This window comes from Mytilus trossulus, chromosome 1 (genome assembly GCF_036588685.1).
Source record: "Mytilus trossulus isolate FHL-02 chromosome 1, PNRI_Mtr1.1.1.hap1, whole genome shotgun sequence".
In the NCBI taxonomy this organism is placed as follows: domain Eukaryota; kingdom Metazoa; phylum Mollusca; class Bivalvia; order Mytilida; family Mytilidae; genus Mytilus; species Mytilus trossulus.
In genome coordinates this window covers 27587521-27609342 of record NC_086373.1, presented here as the reverse complement: position 1 = coordinate 27609342, position 21822 = coordinate 27587521, and the positions used below count along the sequence as shown (strand labels likewise).

At 32.6% G+C, this 21822-nt stretch overlaps 3 protein-coding genes across 3 annotated transcripts; 1 reads left to right on the top strand and 2 right to left on the bottom strand.

Moving 5' to 3' along the window:
• Positions 1–136: 136 nt before the first annotated feature.
• Positions 137–4057, bottom strand: LOC134709807 (acetylcholine receptor subunit delta-like). Its single transcript, XM_063569974.1, has 2 exons — positions 3157–4057; positions 137–246 (listed from the first exon to the last, which is right to left on the bottom strand). Exons 1-2 carry the CDS (start codon positions 4055–4057, stop codon positions 137–139), a joined length of 1011 nt encoding a protein of 336 aa, XP_063426044.1.
• A 4948-nt stretch (positions 4058–9005) lies between these two features.
• Positions 9006–10208, bottom strand: LOC134709704 (acetylcholine receptor subunit delta-like). Its single transcript, XM_063569885.1, has one exon. The coding sequence runs from the start codon at positions 10206–10208 to the stop codon at positions 9006–9008; it is 1203 nt and encodes a 400-aa protein (XP_063425955.1).
• A 3724-nt stretch (positions 10209–13932) lies between these two features.
• LOC134720792 (neuronal acetylcholine receptor subunit alpha-3-like) lies at positions 13933–18217 on the top strand. Its single transcript, XM_063583304.1, has one exon. The coding sequence runs from the start codon at positions 14035–14037 to the stop codon at positions 15358–15360; it is 1326 nt and encodes a 441-aa protein (XP_063439374.1). The 5' UTR covers positions 13933–14034; the 3' UTR covers positions 15361–18217.
• Positions 18218–21822: the final 3605 nt, after the last annotated feature.

The following is a 21822-nucleotide window of genomic DNA, read 5'->3' as shown; positions in this document are numbered from 1 at the left end:
TACAAGTTAGGGTTTTGTACATTTTTAACAGCTTAAATGGTGAATAAAAAATCGTATTTATGCCCGGGATACTCGATTTAACCTTTGTCAATATAAATATACTTCCATGATCTTACTGGTTTTTAACCAATCGACTTCAACATTTCATTGGTGACTTTTGTTGTTCTTCTACTGCTTCTTCTATGTCGGACTCATTTTGTATATATTCACACTGGTGTAAACCTACAATACCACTAATGCTATCCTCTATATACAATTAAATATTTATAGTTAAAATCCATTAATTACAATTAAGGAGATGATAGAGGTAGGCAGTTTGAACCCATCGAGAGTTGTTAAACTGGCCAGTGGCTGTGGCAGGTAGTTCCAAATTCCGATGGCGCTCAGATAGAAGGAATGTTGGTATGTTAGGATTCGACAGTGTGGTTGGAGGTATCTGATGTTCTGTTATCGAGTAGAAACGTAGAAATGTTAGTATGAGATATGGTTCTATTGGGATGTCTACAAGGTGAATGACTATCTTGTAAAGTAAGATGGTTATAAATTTGTTTCTTCTTGATTGCAGGGTTTCCCATCCAAGGTTATTGAGCATGAGACTAACACTGCTTGTTTGTTGGTAGTCGTTGGAAAGAAATGTGGCTCCTCTGCATTGAACCAATTCAAGTTGGTTTTTTGTAGGGGTCACATGCACTTGTGGCGTACTCTACAGTTGGTCTTACGAAGGTGTTAAATGCTCGTTATCTGGCTTTTATTCGACACTTTCCGATGATTATTCTTTGGATAGAAAGGGTGTCGTTTGCCTTCTAAGTGACAGCATTTGTGTGGGTGTTTCAAGATAAGTCTTTTGATATGTCAAAGCCTAAATATTTTGCTGAGTCAACAACAACAGCAACAACAATATTTTATTTTAGAAGGGTTACACAGTTATTTTTAACCAATCAGAAGACAGTATATACATCAATTTTATTCATACAAAAATATTGAAAACTGTTTGGGTATGTTATCACGTTTAATTTTCTGACATTTTTCAAGTTGTATTGAAAACTATAATATTCCAGTTTAATTGTTTCAATAACCCATTAGGGTTCAGAAGTAGCAAAAAGGTCTGTTTCTAGTATTAATCTAGCAGCTCTCTTTTGTAATTTTAAGATCCTAATTAAACCACCGACTGCTACAACTACTCCAAACTATATAACGTGTAATCAATTAGTGACAAGATATAACACTGAAGAAGGGTATGACCAAGGATGAGGTATTCATGATTAATCAATTAGTGGCAAGATATAACAACGAAGAAGGGTATAACCAACGATGAGGTATTCATGATTAACCAATTAGTGGCAAGATATAACAATGAAGAAGGGTATAACCCGAGATGAGGTATTCATGATTAATCAATTAGTGGCAAGATATAACAATGAAGAAGGGTATAACCAGAGATGAGGTATTCATGATTAATAAATCAGTGGCATGATATAACAATGAAGAAGGGTATAACCAGAGATGAGGTATTCATGATTAATCAATTAGTGGCAAGATATAACAATGAAGAAGGGTATAACCAGAGATGAGGTATTCCTGATTTACCAACTAGTGGCAAGATATAACAATGAAGAAGGTATAACCAGAGATGAGGTATTCATGATTAATCAATTGGTTGAAAGATATAACAATGACGAAGGGTATGACCAATGATGAGGTATTCATGATGAATTAGGTTCCGCTTCTCAGTGAGAGCGATATACTCCAAACTATACCACAATAATCAATTAGTGGCAAGATATAACAATGAAGAAGGGTACAACGTGTATGACCAAGGATGAGATATTCATGATTAATCAATTAATGGCAAGATATAACAATGAAGAAGGGTATAACCAGAGATGAGGTATTCATGATTAATCAATTAGTGGCAAGATATAACAACGAAGAAGGGTATAACCAGAGATGAGGTATTCATAATTAATCAATTAGTGGCAAGATATAACAATGAAGAAGGGTATAACCCGAGATGAGGTATTCATGATTAATCAATTAGTGGCAAGATTTAACAATGAAGAAGGGTATAACCAGAGATGAGGTATTCATGATTAATCAATTGGTGGAAAGATATAACAATGAAGAAGGGTATAACCAAGGATGAGGTATTCATGATGAATTGGGTTCCGCTTCTTAGTTAGAGAGATCTTACCCAACCTATACCACAATAATCAATTAATGGCAAGATATAACAATGAAGAAGGATATGACCAAGGATGAGGTATTCATGAATAATCAATTAGTGGCAAGATATAACAATGAAGAAGGGTATAACCAGAGACGAGGTTTTCATAATGAATAGGATTCCGCTTCTTAGTGACAGAGATTGGGGACATTTTTGAAGAAAGTATTAAAGGTTTCAGGCATAGAAATAAATTATAATTTAGTCATCATTTGAGATAGAACTGCATAAGCTTACCGCTTGAATTTGGATAAAAATTTAAGTGTTCTCATGGACATTAAATTATTAAGAAAAATAATGACAGTGAATCTAATAGACGATAGCTAGCTTATGGCATATAATGAATATTGAAAAAAAATAATTCATGATATAATTACAAACGAGCAGTCATATGTACATCATGTTTGTGCGCCAACACTGAATACTCATTTGTGTAAATGAAAATGTTGATAAAAGCGGTACAATACAATTAAACAATTAAACAAATTTCCAGGCTTTGCTTCTACTGAACCCATCTCCTTCTACAATGCATATCTTGCAGTTTAGCCATAATGATAAAATGAAAAAAAAAACATTCACGACTGACTCATTTTTCAGTCCTCATACTTGTATGGTTTGTAAAAGAATTGTTATTCATTTTCCTGAAAGCGTGTACTCAGCTTTGTAAACGGTGTAAAATGAAAGTGCGGTAATTGAAAGTATGCATATTGACAGCAAACACCAAAACAAACAGAAATCAATAGTGGACACATACTCTTTCCATGTAATGTAAATTTGAGTTTTCTTTGCATCGTTCGTAATCTCCGATGATGTGTTCACACTCTTTCCTCTCTTATAGGTTACAATGCGTTTCAGGAGACATGACGAAATAAATGTCTGTCCATTTCGAGCACAACATCGGGATACAATGGTTGAGAGCAACACCACCAGTGTACTTTGGAATAGCTGCATCACTATAAATATATCCATAAAAGATATGGATTCCGAACTCTCTGGCAAAGACTGTCCAATTATAGTAAGGAACACACCGAAGGACAACCAAACGGTTACCGTGTAACCCATGCGTTCACCACAATCAGCAGGTATGGCAAATGTAAACAGATTCAAAAGTGATAAAAGGACTAATGGGAGAACCATATTCAGCATAACATACAACGGTTTCCTCTGTAATGTGATAGAAAATATCACTAGAGATTCCTCATGGTACTGTGCTGTACTTGCTGAGGTTGAAACAACCGTCCAAATTGTATTTTCTTTTATTGAGCGCTCCAATGCTATTTCTGACACATTTTTTATTAGAAGGGAAACATCTTTCAGACGCATACTCCAAGCTCCGAAAACAAATTCGCAAGTTTGCCTGTCAAATGGAAAGAACGTCATTGAGACTGGACAGTATGAATTAAATACTTGAAACGGTGTCCAATTGACACTACCATCATGTCTGATTGTCGCCAATATCAAATCAGAACCAAGCTCTTCCATCCCTGTATAACTATCTTGTAAGGTTATATCCGGTTTCCAGATCTCTGACTGAGGAAGGTATATATAGTCCAAGTCTCCATATTGTTTTCGGTCCCATGTTAGAAACTCATCATGCCAACTTATATTAAGGTATCCAATAGTTGTTAATCTTTGTTGAACTTCATCGAGTGTTATTAGTGAGTTTAATGTCAATTCAACATTTACGTAGATGGTACTCTCATAATCTTGTACAGGTTTGGAATCCTTATCATATTCCTTAGTTACGAATAGCTCTCTTTTCAAAGCTTTGACATCACTTGAGTTTTGGCATAAAGAAAAACTTACAGTAGAAATCCAAATGATAAAAACAATCATCTTTAATCCTTCCACAATAATTAAATTGATTATGAATAATCTTGCAGGCAACGAAATAAACCAGGAATGCAACTCTTTGGTAGTTCACACTTTAAAATTGTAATTTTAAAGGATCAATAGAATACTTTTCTGACTTTGTAAAAATCAATTCAAGCTTTAAAAAAAATATAGATACAGTTTTTGCTCACTTTTTCATTTTAAAACACAAAAGAATAGATGCGGTTTAGCATTCTCACTTACACGGACACGATTTCATTAAAATGCGTCATTAAAAATTCCTATCCGACATAACTAAGACATCTCCTGTGAATTAAATTTAAGAATTTTGAATCCCTTTTTATAATTATAGAATTTATTGTCAGGAATAATTCATCATGCTTCTATTTTCTGTGATGCGTAAATTGATTTTATAAATTTAATCTCGCACGCATTATAAATAAATGAATATATGCACTATTATAGAGTGCATTATATAATAACAAAAAAATCTATGCGCTTCACATTTAGAAAAAAATAAAGTACACTGAAACATGAAACAAGATAAAAAAAACAAGCACCAACTTTACGAATCAAACAAGCAGATAAAAAAATGCATGTCCTTGAAAATATACAAAAAACACAATCCAAGAAAGCTAAAACGTAACAACCAATCGTGCTACCTTGATGTCAAAAGCGTGTTGTGTATCTGAAAAAATATTTGCTGATTTGAAGTGCATGCCAGACTTTAAAAAATATGCAAATTATCAATCAAAACATGGCAGATATTCAGATATATACAGTTTTCCCTGACATTGCAACAATAAATGTTCGCTATAATTTTAATTTTAATTTATATTCTAAATGTATAATAGTGCATGAATATAACATTTGTTACCTTTTCCTGTTCTGGTAATCAAGATATAATTTGGTTGAAATGCACATAAATCAACAATTGACGGGATCTAACTCCGTAAATTGAAATTCTAGGTTAGAAGAATTTCAATTTACGGAGTTAGATCCCGTCAATTGTTGATTTATGTGCATTTCAACCAAATTATATCTTGATTACAAGAACAGGAAAAGGTAACAAATGTTATATTCATGCACTATTATACATTTAGAATATAAATTAATGTCAACTTGATTGGGGTTTTGTTTGTTATACTCACCACTGCCTGATTGGCTCTTAAAGTCATGTTAAACAAACACAAACCAATGCGTTGTTGTCAGATTTATTAAATGGTAAATATTTCAGAAATTTTTCGAGAAAAAAAAATGTTACTTTATTTCTAATATGTAAATTGAAGGGAAGTGGTCACATTTGGACATAAATAGTCAACCCACACACTTTTAAGGGTTTTCCACCTCAGGAATAGATTATCTTAGGTGCATTGGCAAACATTTAGGAATGTTTGGTCCTCTTTCGTTAACTTCGCTCTTTATTTGGCCTTTTTAACTTTTTTTTATTCGAGCGTCACTGCAGCGTCTTTTGTAGACAAAACGCGCGTCTGGCCTAAATATAAAATTTTAATCCTGGTATCTATAATGAGTATATTTAAAAGATCATAAAATGCTGTCATTGTTTCTGTTAGTGTTTGGTGTTTGTTTACAAAAAATAGACTTTCGAATAAAAACTTAACAATATAAAAATATATATATTAAATAGCATTTAACTTTAAAAAAGGAAAAAGAAAACCAAATCAGTTATTTTTCTATAACTCGATGTTCATTTATAAATACTGGTTTTGACTAGTTTGAATTTATTGTTAAGTAACCACACATTGATTGTGTTTTTCACTGATAACTTTATAAAGTATATCCTTTTGGAACACTGCGCCGTTCAATGACTGTAAATTCAGAAACTTTTGACTCCATTTGTAATTATGATTGTTGGACAATGGTAAAACGCGAGATTTATTACTGCGCTTTGGGAACATAATGCATTCAAATAATTATTGCAATATTTAAACAAGAATGTGTCCCAAGTACACTGATGCCTCATCTACACTATCATTTTCTATGTTGGGATAAAATCTCTAATTTGGCATTAAAATTAGAAAGATCATATCACAGGGAACATGTTTACTAAGTTTAAAGTTGCTTGGACTTCAACTTCATCTCAAACTACCTCGACCAAAAACTTTAACCTGAAGCGGGACAGACGAACGGACGGACGAACGGACGAACCAACGGACGCACAGACCAGAAAACATAATGCATATAAATTGGGCTTAATAGGTGAGTTTTCACCTTTTCAAAACCGAACCTGTTGCCGTTTTCGCTAAAATAAATACATCGTAAATATTTCTGAACTTACAGTAAAATATTTCATCATATCGGATGTCCATTTACCACTAGTTTAAAATTGTTAATTTCTTTCCTTTTCTCCTTTTACAGTGTTCTTGCCTGAAGAAAACGAACTTAAAACGTGATTCTAGGACACAATTTGTGGCTAACCACATCGTGACACACTTAACATTGTAGTTAATATATATTCTGACATCAAATAGCACGCATTTGAACTTTTTCCTTGGGATTATACCATCTAATATTACTTATCTCGATTTTACAAGTGTAACTATGTTGTCAGTTTATATTGGACATGTCGGGTTTATTAAACAGTATATTGTTTATGCTTTTCCTAATTGCTATACTGGTTTATATAGGAATCATATTATCATATCAGCTTGCTGGTGGAGATTTAGTTCCTCGAGGGTATCGCTAGCCCAGTAGTCACCACTTCTGTGTTGACTAAAGCTATCATTGATATTTTCATAATAATAAGTTAACTGTAAACAAAACTTTGTATTATTAAAATTCTTTTTTTTTTCTACCTCAGCTGTATTTGGCAAATCTTTTAAGATTTTTTGGTCTTCAATGCTTTTCAACTTCATACTTTATTTGGCCTTTTAAACATTTATTTGTTTTGTAGACGAAACATGTGTCTGGCGTAAATATAAAATGTTACTCATGGTATATATGATGAGTTTATTTACAACCACTGGGTTGATGCCACTGCTGGTGGAGATTTACTTCCTCGAGGGTAAGACCAGCCCAGTAGTCAGCACTTCTGTGTTGACTTGAGTTATCATTAATATGTTCATAATAATGAGTTAACTGTTAACAAAACTTGATTTTTAAATACTAAGGCTTTTCTACCTCAAGAATAGATTACCTTTGCTGTGTTTGGCAAAACTTTGAGGAATTTTTGGTCTTCAATGCTCTTCAAATTCGTACTTTGTTTGGCCTTTTAAACTGTTTTTGATTCAAGCGTCACTGGTGAGTCTTTTGTAGACGAAACGCGCGTCTAAAATTTTAATACTGGTATCTATGATAAGTTTATTATAAAAGGTATCTCTGTATGAACAGTACAGACCATTTGAATTTCTGAGAGAGGACAGGAGGATTTAAGAAAATATTAACTGAGTACAAAGTGAACAGAATTAAGCCAAGCTACGAATATCCCGTCTATTAAAACTACAAAAAAAAGTCTTATCCCCAAAAAAGGCAAAAAAACCTAACTAATTCCAAACCTCAAATTAATGGTAGAACTTTAACGTTATTGCATAACACTAATATAAGAAGGACATGACGATCTATATTTCTAGAAAGAAATGCAATCATATTTAAAGCCATGAATTTATATTGAATGTCTTTTTCTTTCAACGTTATCACAACACAATACGTTTTTGTTATAGATTGATACAGATGTCTCATACCATACTTAGTTTAAACAATATTTTATTTTCAAAAAGTGCACAAAATACAATTATACAATAACAAAAACTGGGATTTGGAAACCAGAAGAACTTATATAAATCCATTTCCTTTTAAAAAAATAACATAATAGGAGCATAGTATAAAAACTCGTATACTAACATTTTTAATTCACATGACAGGTTTATTCTGTTGTTTGCCTGTTACTCAGAAGTCAGTTTGATCGAAAAATATGATCAACTCATTCCTTATTTTTTTTTATAATTGTGGCCTCACATGCAGATGAGAAATGTAATAATGTTTCGAAAATAAGGTTACATTAAATTAAAGTTTCAACTTCTAAATCGACATAAAAATAATTGTTAATGAAGCAAATCTTCCTGTTTCTTAAATAAAACATTGTACAACTTTTAAATATATTTGTTTTTCTCATCACTGATGAGTTCATTACCTGATAATATTGTTTACATATTATCTCTTCGTAGTGTATTACTGATTTGTTTCTGTGAGCTGTGAGGGTCTCGCTATAATTTTGCCTCGATAGATGACATATGTTATTAAGTAATGATAAGTCTTTAGACATCACGATACAAATTGGAGTTTGGTACTTGGTAATCAAAAGTTCGATATTTTTTTACCAGGATATTCGGTATACCTTTATCTAACAATTGAAGTGTCATTACACATATACGTTCATGATCTAACTGGTTTTAAACTAATCGACGTCATCAATAGTGCATTGATGTGAACGTTCTATCTAAAAACGTACTAAAGGTAACAGGCAAGTCATTTCTGAATAAAGTCATCATTTGAAGAGAAAGTGTATAAGCATAACGCTTAAATTTAATAGAAAATGTAATCCTCTAATGAGTTGTTCCTTAAATTATGAAGAAAAAAAGTAATAAAGCTAATAGAAGACAACAAGCGTATGGCAAGAATGAGTATTGAAACTAAGAATACAAGAGAAAAGAAAAAAGAGAATTACAATATAAAGCTAACGATCAGTCATATGTACATCATGTTTGTGCGCCAACACTGAATATTCATTTGTGTAATCAAAAATGTTGATGAAAGCGGTACAATACAATTATAAATTAAACAAAATGCCAGGCTTTGTTTCTACTAATTCCATCTCCTCATATATCTTACACTAAAGCCACACGGATAAAAGAATGAATAAAAACGTATATGACTAAATTAAATTGCAGTCCCTTTTCTGAAGTACGTGTACGGTTTGTGATAGGAATTTTGTTCATTCCCCTGAAAGCGTATATTCAGCTTTGTAAACAGTGTAGAATGAAAGTGCAGTTATCAGTAGGATGCATATTGACAGCAAACACCAAAACACGCAGAAATCAATAGTGGACACATACTCTTTCCAGGTAATGTAAATTTGAGTTTCCTTTTCATCGTTCTTTATCTCCGATGCTGTGTTCACACTCTTTCCTCTCTTATAGGTGACAATGCGTTTTAGGAGACATGACGAAATAAATGTCTGTCCATTTCGAGCGATTAATCTGGATAAAACGGCTGAAAGTAACACTACCAGTGTGCTTTGGAAAAGCTGCATCACTATAAATATATCCATAAAAGATATGGATTCCGAACTCTCTGGAAGAGACTGTCCAACAAGAGTAAGGAATACACCGAAGGACAACCAAACGGTTACCGTGTAACCCATGCGTTCACCACTATCAGCAGGTATGGCAAATGTAAACAGATTCAAAAGTGTTAATAGGACTAACGGGAGGACTAAATGCATCATTACATACAACGGTTTCCTCTGTAATGTGATAGAAAATATCACTCTAGATTCTTCATGGTACTGTGTTGCTTTTACTGAGGTGGAAACAACCGTCCAAATTGTATTTTCCTTTATAGAGCGCTCTAATGCTATTCCTGATACATTTGTTATGAGAAGGGAAATATCGTTCATTTGCATACTCCAAGCTCCGAAAACAAATTCACAAGTTTGCCTGTCAAATGGAAAGAATGTCATTGAGACTGGGCAGTATGAATTAAACACTTGAAATGGTGTCCAACTGACACTACCATCATGTTTGATTGTCGCCAAAATCAAATCGGAACCTAGCTCTTCCATCTCTGTATAACTATCTTGTAAAGTTATATCCGGTTTCCAGATGCTTGACTGAGGAAGGTATATATAATCTAAGTCTCCATATTGTGTTCGGTCCCATGTTAGGAACTCATCATACCAGCTAATATGAAGGTATCCAATAGTTGTTAATCTTTGTTGAACTTCATCGAGTGTTATAAGTGAGTTTAATGTCAATTCAACATTTACGTAGATGGTACTCTTATAATCTTGTACAGGTTTTGAATCTTTATCATATTCCTTTGAAAAGAATAGCTCCTTTTTCAGAGCTTTGAAATCACTTGAGTTTTGACATAAAGAAAAACTGACAGTAGAAAAACAAATGATAAAAACAAGCATCTTTAATCCTTCCACAATCAAGTAATTATGAATAATCTTACAGGCAACGGAATGAACCTGGAATGCAACTGTTTGATATTTCACAATTTGAAATTATAATTTAACATAATCAATAGAATACATCTCTGACATTGTGAAAATCAATTGAAAATTATATTTTTTCAAATAGTTTTTAACACTTTTTTAATTTTGAAAAACGAAAAAAAATACAGTCAGCTTAGCAGTCGCACTTACACTAATACGATATCATTAAAATATTTCATTACAACATCAGGCAGAACTAGGCCATCTCTCGTGTAATAAATTTATTATTAAAATTAAAGTGTTATCTCCTGATAATGCAGTTAAAACTTATGAAAGTTAATTATTTGGAAGAAATACATCGATACTCTCTTTCTATTTAGATTTTTAGCTTTTCTATAGAAAACATACTCTGTAAAATCGTAAAATTGATTTCAAAGAATGGAAATTTAAACTGTCAAAAATTTAGTTTGCCATTTAGTCGTACTCTGACTGTCTTCACGGAAAACTGGATCGTCAGACCTACACAAATTCTTACATATGAGATGGGGGTGAATAAACTCATCATAGATACCAGGATTGAAATTTTATATTTACGCCAGACGCGCGTTTGTTTTTGATCTCTGAAGCATGAAATACAAACACAATTGGAGAGAGAGAGATAGATCTTTTCCTAAGTAAAAATATTTTACCGAATCCAAAAAAAAAAAACAGTACATGAAAAATTCATCATGATATTTTGTTGTTAGAAGCGTAAAATATTATTGTGCATCTGCTGATTATTTATTTATGATTATTTATCAATTATTGACTTTGTACGAGATCAATATGTTATATATGGACCTGTTCAGATTATATTAACCGATTGTCAATATGATCTAACAGGTCCATTATATAACGTATTGAGTGAAAGTCCTGTATCAGTGTTCTGTCGGTGAATTTTTAAATCGCATTTTGCAATAATGTTAACATTAAAATATCATATTCTTTGAACAACTTCATATCTTGTTGTATTACTTTCTTGAATCTTAAAAGTCTGCATTTAAACTTGGAAATTTTCTTTTCGTCTGCTGCGGCGCTTCGTCCATGGTTGTTATGTTTGACGTAATGACGTCACAAATCAAAATTTAGCAAGATTTGTTTTTATTCTGGTCGTCAATATACATAGAAACAGAAAAAAGCATCAAGATACCTTAAGATAGAAGCGAGGCTTCGAATACCTGTGATCGTCATAGCCAATGAAAACAGTAGAATGCTACACCATATATAATATAAGTTATATATATTAACGGATTGAGAACAACACAAGGCAGCTGTTTAATTTTACGTCGAACATCTCAAGTTAGAGGCATTTTGTACAATTACCAAACTTAACTGTCAACCCCTGTCTCAAATTACAGATTTAGTTCTTTGTTGGATGATGAATTGATATGAAAAGAAAATAAGGTGGGCTTCATAAAATATTGTTCTATAGTGGATTTTTTTTGTAAATTTACTATTTGAGTTGTTCAAAACAAACAACAAGAAACTGTATTGTGCATTTTGTAGTCTGGGCTCTGATTAAAACATAAAAACAGTCGATTAAAACCGTTACTGTCAACATGTACAAGAATATCAAATTACATATTCACACTTTTGATCAGAGTAGTCGGATCTTTTCCCTTGTTCCATTGGAGTTCCAGGGAGACAACCTCTCTGAATTATCTCTCCTTTCCTTTTTTTTTTAAATGTTTTCAGAGAATAATAATAATAAAGAAGGTGTGTTTGTCTTTTTCATTTTTAGCCATGGCGTTGTCAGTTTGTTTTAGATTTAGGAGTTTGACTGTCCCTTTGGTATCTTTCGTCCCTCTTTTATTTAAAATTGTCTGTCCTTTTATATCAATTTTTAATCCTGGTATCTATGATGAGTTTATTTAAAACAACTGGGTCGATAACACAGCTGGTGGAGATTTATTTCCCCGAGGGTATCACAAACCCAGTAGTCAGCACTCTGTATTGTTTTGAATTATTATTGATATGTTCATAATTATAAATTTACTGAAAACAATACTGACGTATAAATAAATTTTTAAACCTGGTGTCTCTGATGAGTTTATTTATACGCTGATGATACAGTCTAAGCAGAATCTCAGATACATTTTAAAAGACAACTATACTCCTTATATGTGACTATTGGAAGTTATGGAAACTTAGAGTATTGGTTTAAGGATGTGAGCTACTCTGATTAAAAACTGTTATCACAGAGATATGTCAATGAACCCTGACTGAGTTACATGGCTAAACAATCTCCATGTAAATGAGATGTGCCGATGCCAATACAACTGCTTACCAAATACCATTGACTTATTATAAGTTGTTCCCAAACCTTAATACAAACATGAACATGTAAACTATGTAAAAGGTTTAGGGTCAATGAACCATGAAGAGGGGTGGGGCTATATAATCTCCGTGGAAACGATACTTGCAAATGCCAATAAATTTGCATACCAAATAAAATTGACTTTACATTAGCAGTTCATCTTAAACTGATCTAAGCACAAAGTAATACATGTAAACTAAGATAAGGTTCAAGGTCATTAGACTGTGACTGAGGGTCGAGGCCAAATATATAGAAATGAGATGTGCCAATGCTTATACAACTGAATACCAATTAACATTGGCCTACCACTAATGGTTCCCCTTGAACTGACTTAATCACAAACTAATACATGATAACATAGAGAAAAAAATCAAAGTCAATAAACCATAACTGAGGGGACAGAGCTAAATAATCTCCAAGGAAATTAGGTGTGCCAGTGCTTATACAACTGCATACCAAATATGATTGACCTATCACGTGTGGTTCACCATAAACTAGACCTAATCACAAACTAATACATTTTTGATATCGTCGTCGCCGACGCCGGAAACAGCATATCTTTATCTCGCTTTTTGACTCCGTCAAGGCGAGACAAAAACAAACAAGATTTTTAAAAGACTGCTATGAATGGATAGTTTTTATAAAAAAAATAAAAAGCAGAAAAAAAGAAAGTATGTGTTTTTTGTTTTTGTTTTTCAGATATAAGCCATTGAAATGGCTGAAAATAATTCTGTCTAGACTTTTTTATACATTTAACGTTGGAAAACTATGGAAAAAAAAGATTTTATCAAATTTTGAAATATGTCGTTTTAAACTTTATGTTATAAAATCATGAAAAGAAAAGTAGGGGTTACTAGGCACATTTTTTAAATGTTAATACATGGATAAAACCAGTGGATTCTTAAAATCTGGCAAATATTAAAAAAATAGAGGAGGAACCATCCTTAAGTTGGTAAGTGGAAAACCGGACAAATTACTTTTCATTTTGTATAACTTAGCAACCCACTGCCAATAACGGTGTAAATATTTTATGGTGTGGCTTGTCATATGTATAAACAACAATTTGTTTGTTAAAAAAATATGGTTACATTTAACCATTAGACATTAATAGATCAGTTAAACAAAATTGGTTAGCATGCCAACAGAAATCACCAGAAAACTATTAAATTATCGTTTATTTAAAAGTATTTGGAGAAATACTTAACTAAACAATATATAATAACTATCGCTAAATTCTTTTTTTTTTACATAAGGATAAAGACGATAAAAGCTTTAAAGGGTAAGAGTGACAAACATTCATTGTAATTAGATAACCTTTAATAAGCCTTCTTGAGTGTTTCACACATGAATAGGTATTATGAATACGGTATTAACGTAAAAATATTTACTAAACAATTTACTACGATTCATTTTAAACTGGATTTAATTTAAACGCGAGTTGTAAAAATGTTTTCTTATTGGTGCTCTATCATTATAATATTATCATTTCTACTAAATACCAATGCTGATGAAGAGAAAGAAGATAAATCGAAAAAGGAGGAATACAAACCTATACAGGAACTTATACAAAATGTGACAAATGGAAGAAACAAAGAGGTGAGACCTGTCAACAAATGGGACGAACCTGTTATAATTTACTTTTATTTTCATATGACTTATATTCAGGAATTCGACGAAGTTGCCGGAAAATTAAGTTTAAATGGATTTTTTGGAGTTCAGTGGAGAGACAATACTGTGTCATGGGATCCTAGCGAATATGGCGCTTCTTCCTTTACATTCAATGAAGAATTATTTTGGAAACCAACCTTTATAATGTCAAATCCGTATGGAGAACAAAAAATATTATATAAAGATGATAGTGTAAAGAGGGTGCATTATACTGGACAAATTGATTGGTTTCCAAGCGATGCATTCGATATTTCATGCCAAGCTGATGTTACAGATTATCCATTCGATACACAAACATGTACTTTAGCATTTGTTTTATCAACATATGACGAAAAAGAGGTAATATTATGGCCAACAGCTTTTATAACTGAATGGTTTGTCCCACATAAAACATGGGATTTGGTTGAAACGAATCTGACCAAAATTGCCGTTCCACAGGTGGCAAATTTTCATATGAAACTGAAGAGAAAGCCTATGTTTTTTGTTTTCAACCTAATACTGCCAATAGTTCTTATGTGTATTCTTAATCCATTTGTCTTTCTACTACCAGCAGATTCAGGAGAACGCGTTGGATTTTCTATTACAGTATTGTTGGCTATTGCCGTATTTCTAACAATTTCCGCCTCTGGTCTTCCGGCAATCTCAGATCCACAAATACCAACATTATCAATTCTTCTTTTTGCTGACGTCGCATTTAGTGGCGTAATTGTTATACTAGTCATTACAAGTCTACGTTATTATCTGCGTGATGAAAATATTCCCGTTTCATATCTTGGAGAAAGATTTGTGAAGATTTGTCGTGTACTTAGATGCGGTTGCTGCTGCAGGAAAGGGGCGAAAGGTAAAGGTGACGAGAATACAGACAAACATGAAAGCAATGATAGTTTGGATATCAGTAAAATAAAACTCTACGGATCAGAGTATCAGTATAGAGGAACGAATAGTGAGGAAATCAACTCTTTTACCTCTAAAGAGGAGATTACCTGGAAGAATGTCGGAGAAGAACTTGACTTTGTTTTTGGCATTTTCAGTGCACTTTATATGGTAGTAGCACATTTATTGTATATTCTTGGAATTGTACTAGATTTTCCTTTGTTTTCATAATTTTTTTATAACTAATTCATGTATCTACTTCCTTCAATGAGATTAAAACAGTCAGATATTGATCATTTATAATATTTTGATATGAGCGTCACTGATGAGTCTATTGTAGACTAAATTATAATCCTGGTACCTTTGATAACTATTTACAACACTGGATCGATGCCACTGCTGGTGGACGTTTCGTCCCCGAAGGTATCACCAACCCAGTAGTCAACACTTCGGTGTTGACATGGATATAAAAAATGTGGTCATTTTATAAATTCCTATTTACAAAACTTTGAATTACCGAAAAACTAAGGATTTTCTTATCCCAGGCATAGTTTACCTTAGCCGTATTTGGCACAATTTTTTGGACTTTTGGATCCTCAACGCTCTTCAACTTTTTACTTGTTTGGCTTTACAAATATTTTGATATGAGCGTCACTGATGAGTCTTATGTAGACGAAACGCGCGTCTGGCGTACTAAATTATAATCCTGGTACCTTTGATAACTAATTATGATATTGACAACAAAACGATTATTAAAGAATATGGTGTACACTTTTGTTTTTTCAATGCTACGAATATGGAATGATTTATATGGTCATTTTTATAAATTTTCTGTTTACAAAACTTTGAATTATTCGAAAAACTAAGGATTTTCTTACCCCAGGAGTAGATTACCTTAGCCGTATTTGGCACAACTTTTTGGAATTTTGGGTCCTCAATGCTCTTCAACTTTGTATTTGTTTGGCTTTTTAACTATTTTGATCTGAGCGTCACTGATGAGTCTTATGTAGACGAAACGCGCGTCTGGCGTATAAAATTATAATCCTGGTACTTTTGATAACTATTTACAGCCGATTTCATTGAGTGTTGATGGAAAGATAGAATCCTTGGTTAGCTTACTTGTTAGCTGAACCGTGCAGTCATTACTAGGTAAGGTATACTACCCTTGTTTCGAAGTAGTCTTACAGGCACTTCTATTGATTTTGTCATTAGCAAATTTAAACATAACTAAATTTCATTATCTTTTAAGGCGAGATGTATAGAGACACAGACACGTTAATTTTTATTTCTATAGAAGTCGCTCTTCACTATCCCACTACCGATACATTTATTGTTGGCATTGCACAAGTCATGTCTATTAATGACGTTAAAATACTAAATCCCTGGGATGTGTTTTAGTTGATTTTAGTCTCTGATGCATGATTTTTTTTTTATTATTTATTGGTTTGGGCTTTTAACTAGCTGTAAGTAACTGCCAGTACTCTCATATCGTATTTTCATGTTAATTCGACCTGTTGATGCTGTTTATAATGCTTTTTTGTTATTTTTTATTATTTTTTTATTTATATGGATCTTGTCTGTACACCAGCTTTGATTATTTGTAATGTCTTCAATTTTTCACTTTTTCTGACTACATTTGTATAAACTTCAAGATTATAATTATTTTTTTTAAAACCGGTTTGTTTCTAAAGTGAATATTGATCAATATTTTCGAAGGGTTAAATATTTCTCAGTGGTGTCCTGCCATGGCTTTATTTGAATTTGTTTGTTAGCTTTTTGGTCATGAATCATGTTTGTCTCTAATATTTAATTAATTGTGCATTTGTATTCAGATATCAAATTTATTCGTTCATTGTGTAATCATACGTTTTTTGATTGAGTTAAGTCTGCCAATTGATATTTTATCGTGTGTTTTTCTATGTTGTGATGTTTTGCTATTGTTTCAGAAAAAGGGAGAAGGTTTGGATCCATTTAAACGTTTAATCCCGCTGCAAATGTTTGCACCTGTCTTGAGTCAGGAATCTGATGTACAGTAGTTGTCGTTTGTTTATGTAATATATACGTGTTTCTCGTTTTGTTTATATAGATTAGACCGTTGGTTATCCCGTTTTAATGATTTTACACTAGTAATTTTGGGGCCCTTTATAGCTTGTTGTTCGGTGTGAGCCAAGGCTCCGTGTTGAAAGCCGTACTTTAACCTATAATGGTTTACTTTTTAAATTGTTATTTGGATGGAGAGTTATCTCATTGACACTCACACCACATCTTCCTATATCTATTTACAGAAAGATACGTTAGTTATATCTGTCGGACTAGGCTACTCTTAAAGGAGGATAGTTTATATATCATAATAATTACTTCATGGTTCCGCTAACAAGCAAGCATACCAAAGATTCTGCCTTTCCCTACACCACTCAAAGAAATCGGCTGTAAACGAAAATCGGCAGATTTCTTGTTTGTACACATACATTATGAAATTCAGTAGTAACTCAATGAAGAATAACATATATGCAATGCAAGCAATCATTAACAATATCGACGATTTCAAGCATAGATATTTACTAAATAATAAATATAAACATGGGCATATTTCAATACACTTTCGAGGGTGCGCTATACCATAGTGACTCATTCGTGGATTTTTATTCATAAATGTAAACAAATTTAAAAGTAGTTTAGCCGTTTTTAAAGTCAGTTACCAGATACGTATCATAGAAATACTTAAGAATTGAATGCTTCTTATTGTAAATTTATTGGGGTGTAAAAGCGTTGACCGAAGTACATTTTGTATGAAGCGCTTCCGCGCTTCATTCTAAAAATGTACGCACGGTCAACGCTTTTACAACCCTATAAAGTTACAAAAAGAAGCATTCAATACTTATAATTACATTTTTTAGCTAGGATTATAAAATCACCATTTTCATGCAGTTTAATTTTTAAATTCACCTGTGCACTTTATTGTGGGACCTCGTGTCATCATGAATGAAATGTTATTGTCTCATGCAATTGCTTACGGAATAACATGTGATGTGCAATTAGCCAATCAGAATAACGTATTGTAATGAAACATACATCTAATGTAATAATTATTAAGTAACTTATTTAAAACTATTAAAGGATTTGATCTCTGAAATAAAGACTTTCATTTCGGGGCCTTTTATAGCCGACTATGTCTGGTATGAGCTTTGCGAACGACGACCTATAGTTGTTAATATCTGTGTCATGATGGTCTCTTGTGGTAAGTTGTCTCAGTGGCAATCATACCACATCTTCTTTTTTATATTTTAGTCTGTAGGTTTTCCTGTTAATGTCTTAGCTTGATTTGTCAGCAGAAAACATATAATTATTCGAAGAAAAAAAAACCAAATCAAAGTTGACCAAATCAAACAAACAAACAAACAACTTTCATCAAACAGAACACCACTAAAAATATAAAGTCGTGCAACACAAACCCTGCCAGTCACTCAGGTTCGTGCAACACAAACCCTGCCAGTCACTCAGGTTCGTGCAACACAAACCCTGCCAGTCACTCAGGTTCGTGCAACACAAACCCTGCCAGTCACTCAGGTTGAACCTTGCTTGATTTTATTAAAGGTTATTCCTTGTTTGATCCACTTGTCTGGTTTGATGTATGTCGTGATAGTCACTACAAAATGAAAGTATAAAAATCATATTCAGTGACAAAATACAAGACAAAATAAGAACTTGTTGATTATTTTCATAGTGTTGGACAAAAACAAACAATCAATCAACCAATTACTTTAACTTAAAAGAGTTATTCTCCATTATTGACCAAGCAAAAGTATTTTCTATACACACGGAAATGTTATGAATATGACAGTTGTTTTCTATTCGTTTGATGTGATTAAGCTTTTGATGTTGCCATTCAATAAGGGACTTTCCTTTTCGGATGTTCTATGAGTTTGATAATTTTGCAATTTTACTTTGATCTTATCTGTAACAAAAACTGTTTGGAAAGATTAATTCACATGTGTGGACAATTGATCGGAGACGCTACACACTGGAAAGACGGAAGCCAATTTAATCAAACGAAAGTTATGCAGTAAATGGATCGTAAGATATTCATGTCACTATGAAGTTCATCTTTCAGTTCGATGCAAAAGGTGAGGCAAGAATCAAAGATTTGAACTAAGAATATGCAAAAGTTCCGCAAAACATGAATTTCTAACCCTTTGTGATTAAAATATATAAAAAAAGAAGATGTGGTATATATAAAAAAGAAGATGTGGTATGATTGCCAATGAGACAACTATCCACAAAAGACCAAAATGACACAAACATTAACAACTATAGGTCACCGTACGGCCGATGCTAATGAGACAACTCTCCACAAGAGACCAAATGACATAGAAATTTTAAACAACTATTATAGGTCACCGTACGACTTCACCAATTAGCAAAGCCCATACCGCATAGTTAGCTATAAACAGTGTTACTTTTTTTTAATTTGTCACGTGTAACTTTGGAATGAATGTTGAGTGGGGGACAAGTCAATAAAAGATTGTTTTCATTGAGGACAATTTCTTGTTTGTGTACCCCACTTAAGGGAGTTGTGTTTTTTCAGTCTGTGAGTCCGTTCGTCCATCAGTCCGTCAGTCCTGCTTCAGGTTACATTTTCTGGTCAAGGTTAGTTTTGATGAAGTTGAAGTTCAAATAACTAGAAACTTAGTACACATGTTACCTATGATATTATCCTTTTAATTTTAATGTCAAATTTGAGTTTTTTATCAAAATTTCACAGTCCACTAAACATAGAAAATGCTAGTGCTAGTGGGGAATCTGTGTTCTATTGACACATTCTTGTTTTTTTCCGAGTTATTTCAGTAAAATTTTATATTTTACATACAATTATCACATTATAAAAGCTAACATTTCTAGTTTCCAAAGTCATTTAATAACATATTTATTTTGATAGTCTTTGAAATGAGGATTGAAACATTGTGAATTTGCATAATGAAAAAAATCTAACGTTCTATTGAGTTTTCTATTTATTTGTATTGCTACAACCCTAATGCGTTTCCTGTACTTATAAACATTTGAATTGATTTTCAATGACTTGATTGGGAAAGTCAATTCAAATATGGCTGATAGATTGTTTGGATTTTTGTTTAGATAACAACAGTTCAACAGTTTAAAGTTAAACCAAATAAATTTTAGATTTAAAGTAAATACAAATAGAATGTCCATATAATTTCCCCGTTGTATGCATTTGAGTACAATATTCACCTCAAATATACAACCACGATTAATTTAATACTAGTGATAATATAAGAGAGAACAACTGGCATAGAAAGGTTATTTAAAAAACAAAGAATGTTTAAAATACATTGAAGGTTTGATTACTGAATTTACATTTTACAGGGGAAAAACATTTTTATTTTTGCCAAATCCTTGTGAATACAGTTTGCAATTAATTGTTAAATCATTGTTTGCAAAGTGACAGAAAGACATGAAAACAAAGATGTGTGGCGCATAATTGTTTCCGTAATATACACTCCCTTAATATTTGGTTTGAAACTATTAATTGCAATTTCATCATGCAAAAAAAATTCTATTTATATCGTGCTTTTGTGGAATACACCTCACTGGGAATGACAAAGGTATAATGCCATTATTGATGTTCCCCTATTATATGATTTTTTTTAATTTTCACGTTACAAAAAATGTGCAGAATTTATCTTTGTTTCTTTGAAAGTTAACCAATCAAATCTGCCCTATTTAACATAACCTGTATAGAAACTTAACATATTATATAGAAGCCATGTAACCGCAATATTCCAAAATATTCTATTGGAACCCATATAAAAAATAATGATGCTTTGAAATTCCAAAGTAATATGTTTATGACCCAGCTATGTTGTACTGCAATAATGTTGGATTGAGTAACTACAACGGTGACCTATTTTCGTATGCAACCTGATGTAACGTACCATGGTTTGGTGGTATTATACCTACACATGAACATTCGTGATCCAAAGATGTATAAATATGTATAAACATAAGGGCCTATCTGACTAAATATAACATTTGAAAGATTACATCCCAGCTCCTTTGTTCTACCAGAGCTGATCTGAGTCGGACGACTCCTTGTAAATCACCCTAGATTGGTCTGCCAGTGGAGTTTTATTATTTTTTTGTATTTTAAGGGTATATTTCTTGAGGGCCAGTTTTTTTTAGGAGGAAGCCGGAGTGTCTGGGGGAAAATCACAGACCTTCGATAGGAAAACTGACAATCCTTGTCAATTCAGAATCAAGTCATCAAGAGCGGGGTTCGAACTCACAAACTCAGTGGTGACTGGCTAGTGATTGTAACTATTTAGACTACTCGGCCATCGAGGCCCCGATGTGTCAGTGTAAGAACATCATGTGGCTCCAATCCGTCGGAGTGATCTTATAATGACACATCGCGTCAACATGGGATAACTTAAACGATGCCAATTTCTTAATTTTACCAGAGAAGGAGATTATTGTAAAGTTAAAATTGTTGACTTAGATATAGCTGACAGCAGACTGAATCAATAAATACAGGAAAACACAAATTTTAAATAACATAATTTATGTGGCGGAGTTATACTAATTTCTGTTAGTGTTTTATTTTCCACTTTAATTTTCAAACAGGATTATAAATAGGTAAATAGATGAAATTATGTTAGGATTAGTTTACAAAATGCC

Coding starts and splice junctions, on each gene's coding strand:
- LOC134709704 (XM_063569885.1), bottom strand. CDS start 10,208: ATGCTTGTTTTTATCATTTGTTTTTCTACTGTCAGTTTTTCTTTATGT.
- LOC134720792 (XM_063583304.1), top strand. CDS start 14,035: ATGTTTTCTTATTGGTGCTCTATCATTATAATATTATCATTTCTACTA.
- LOC134709807 (XM_063569974.1), bottom strand. CDS start 4,057: ATGATTGTTTTTATCATTTGGATTTCTACTGTAAGTTTTTCTTTATGC. Junction 247..3,156: donor AGTGATGCAGCTATTCCAAA/GTACACTGGTGG, acceptor AATTGTATATAG/AGGATAGCATTAGTGGTATT.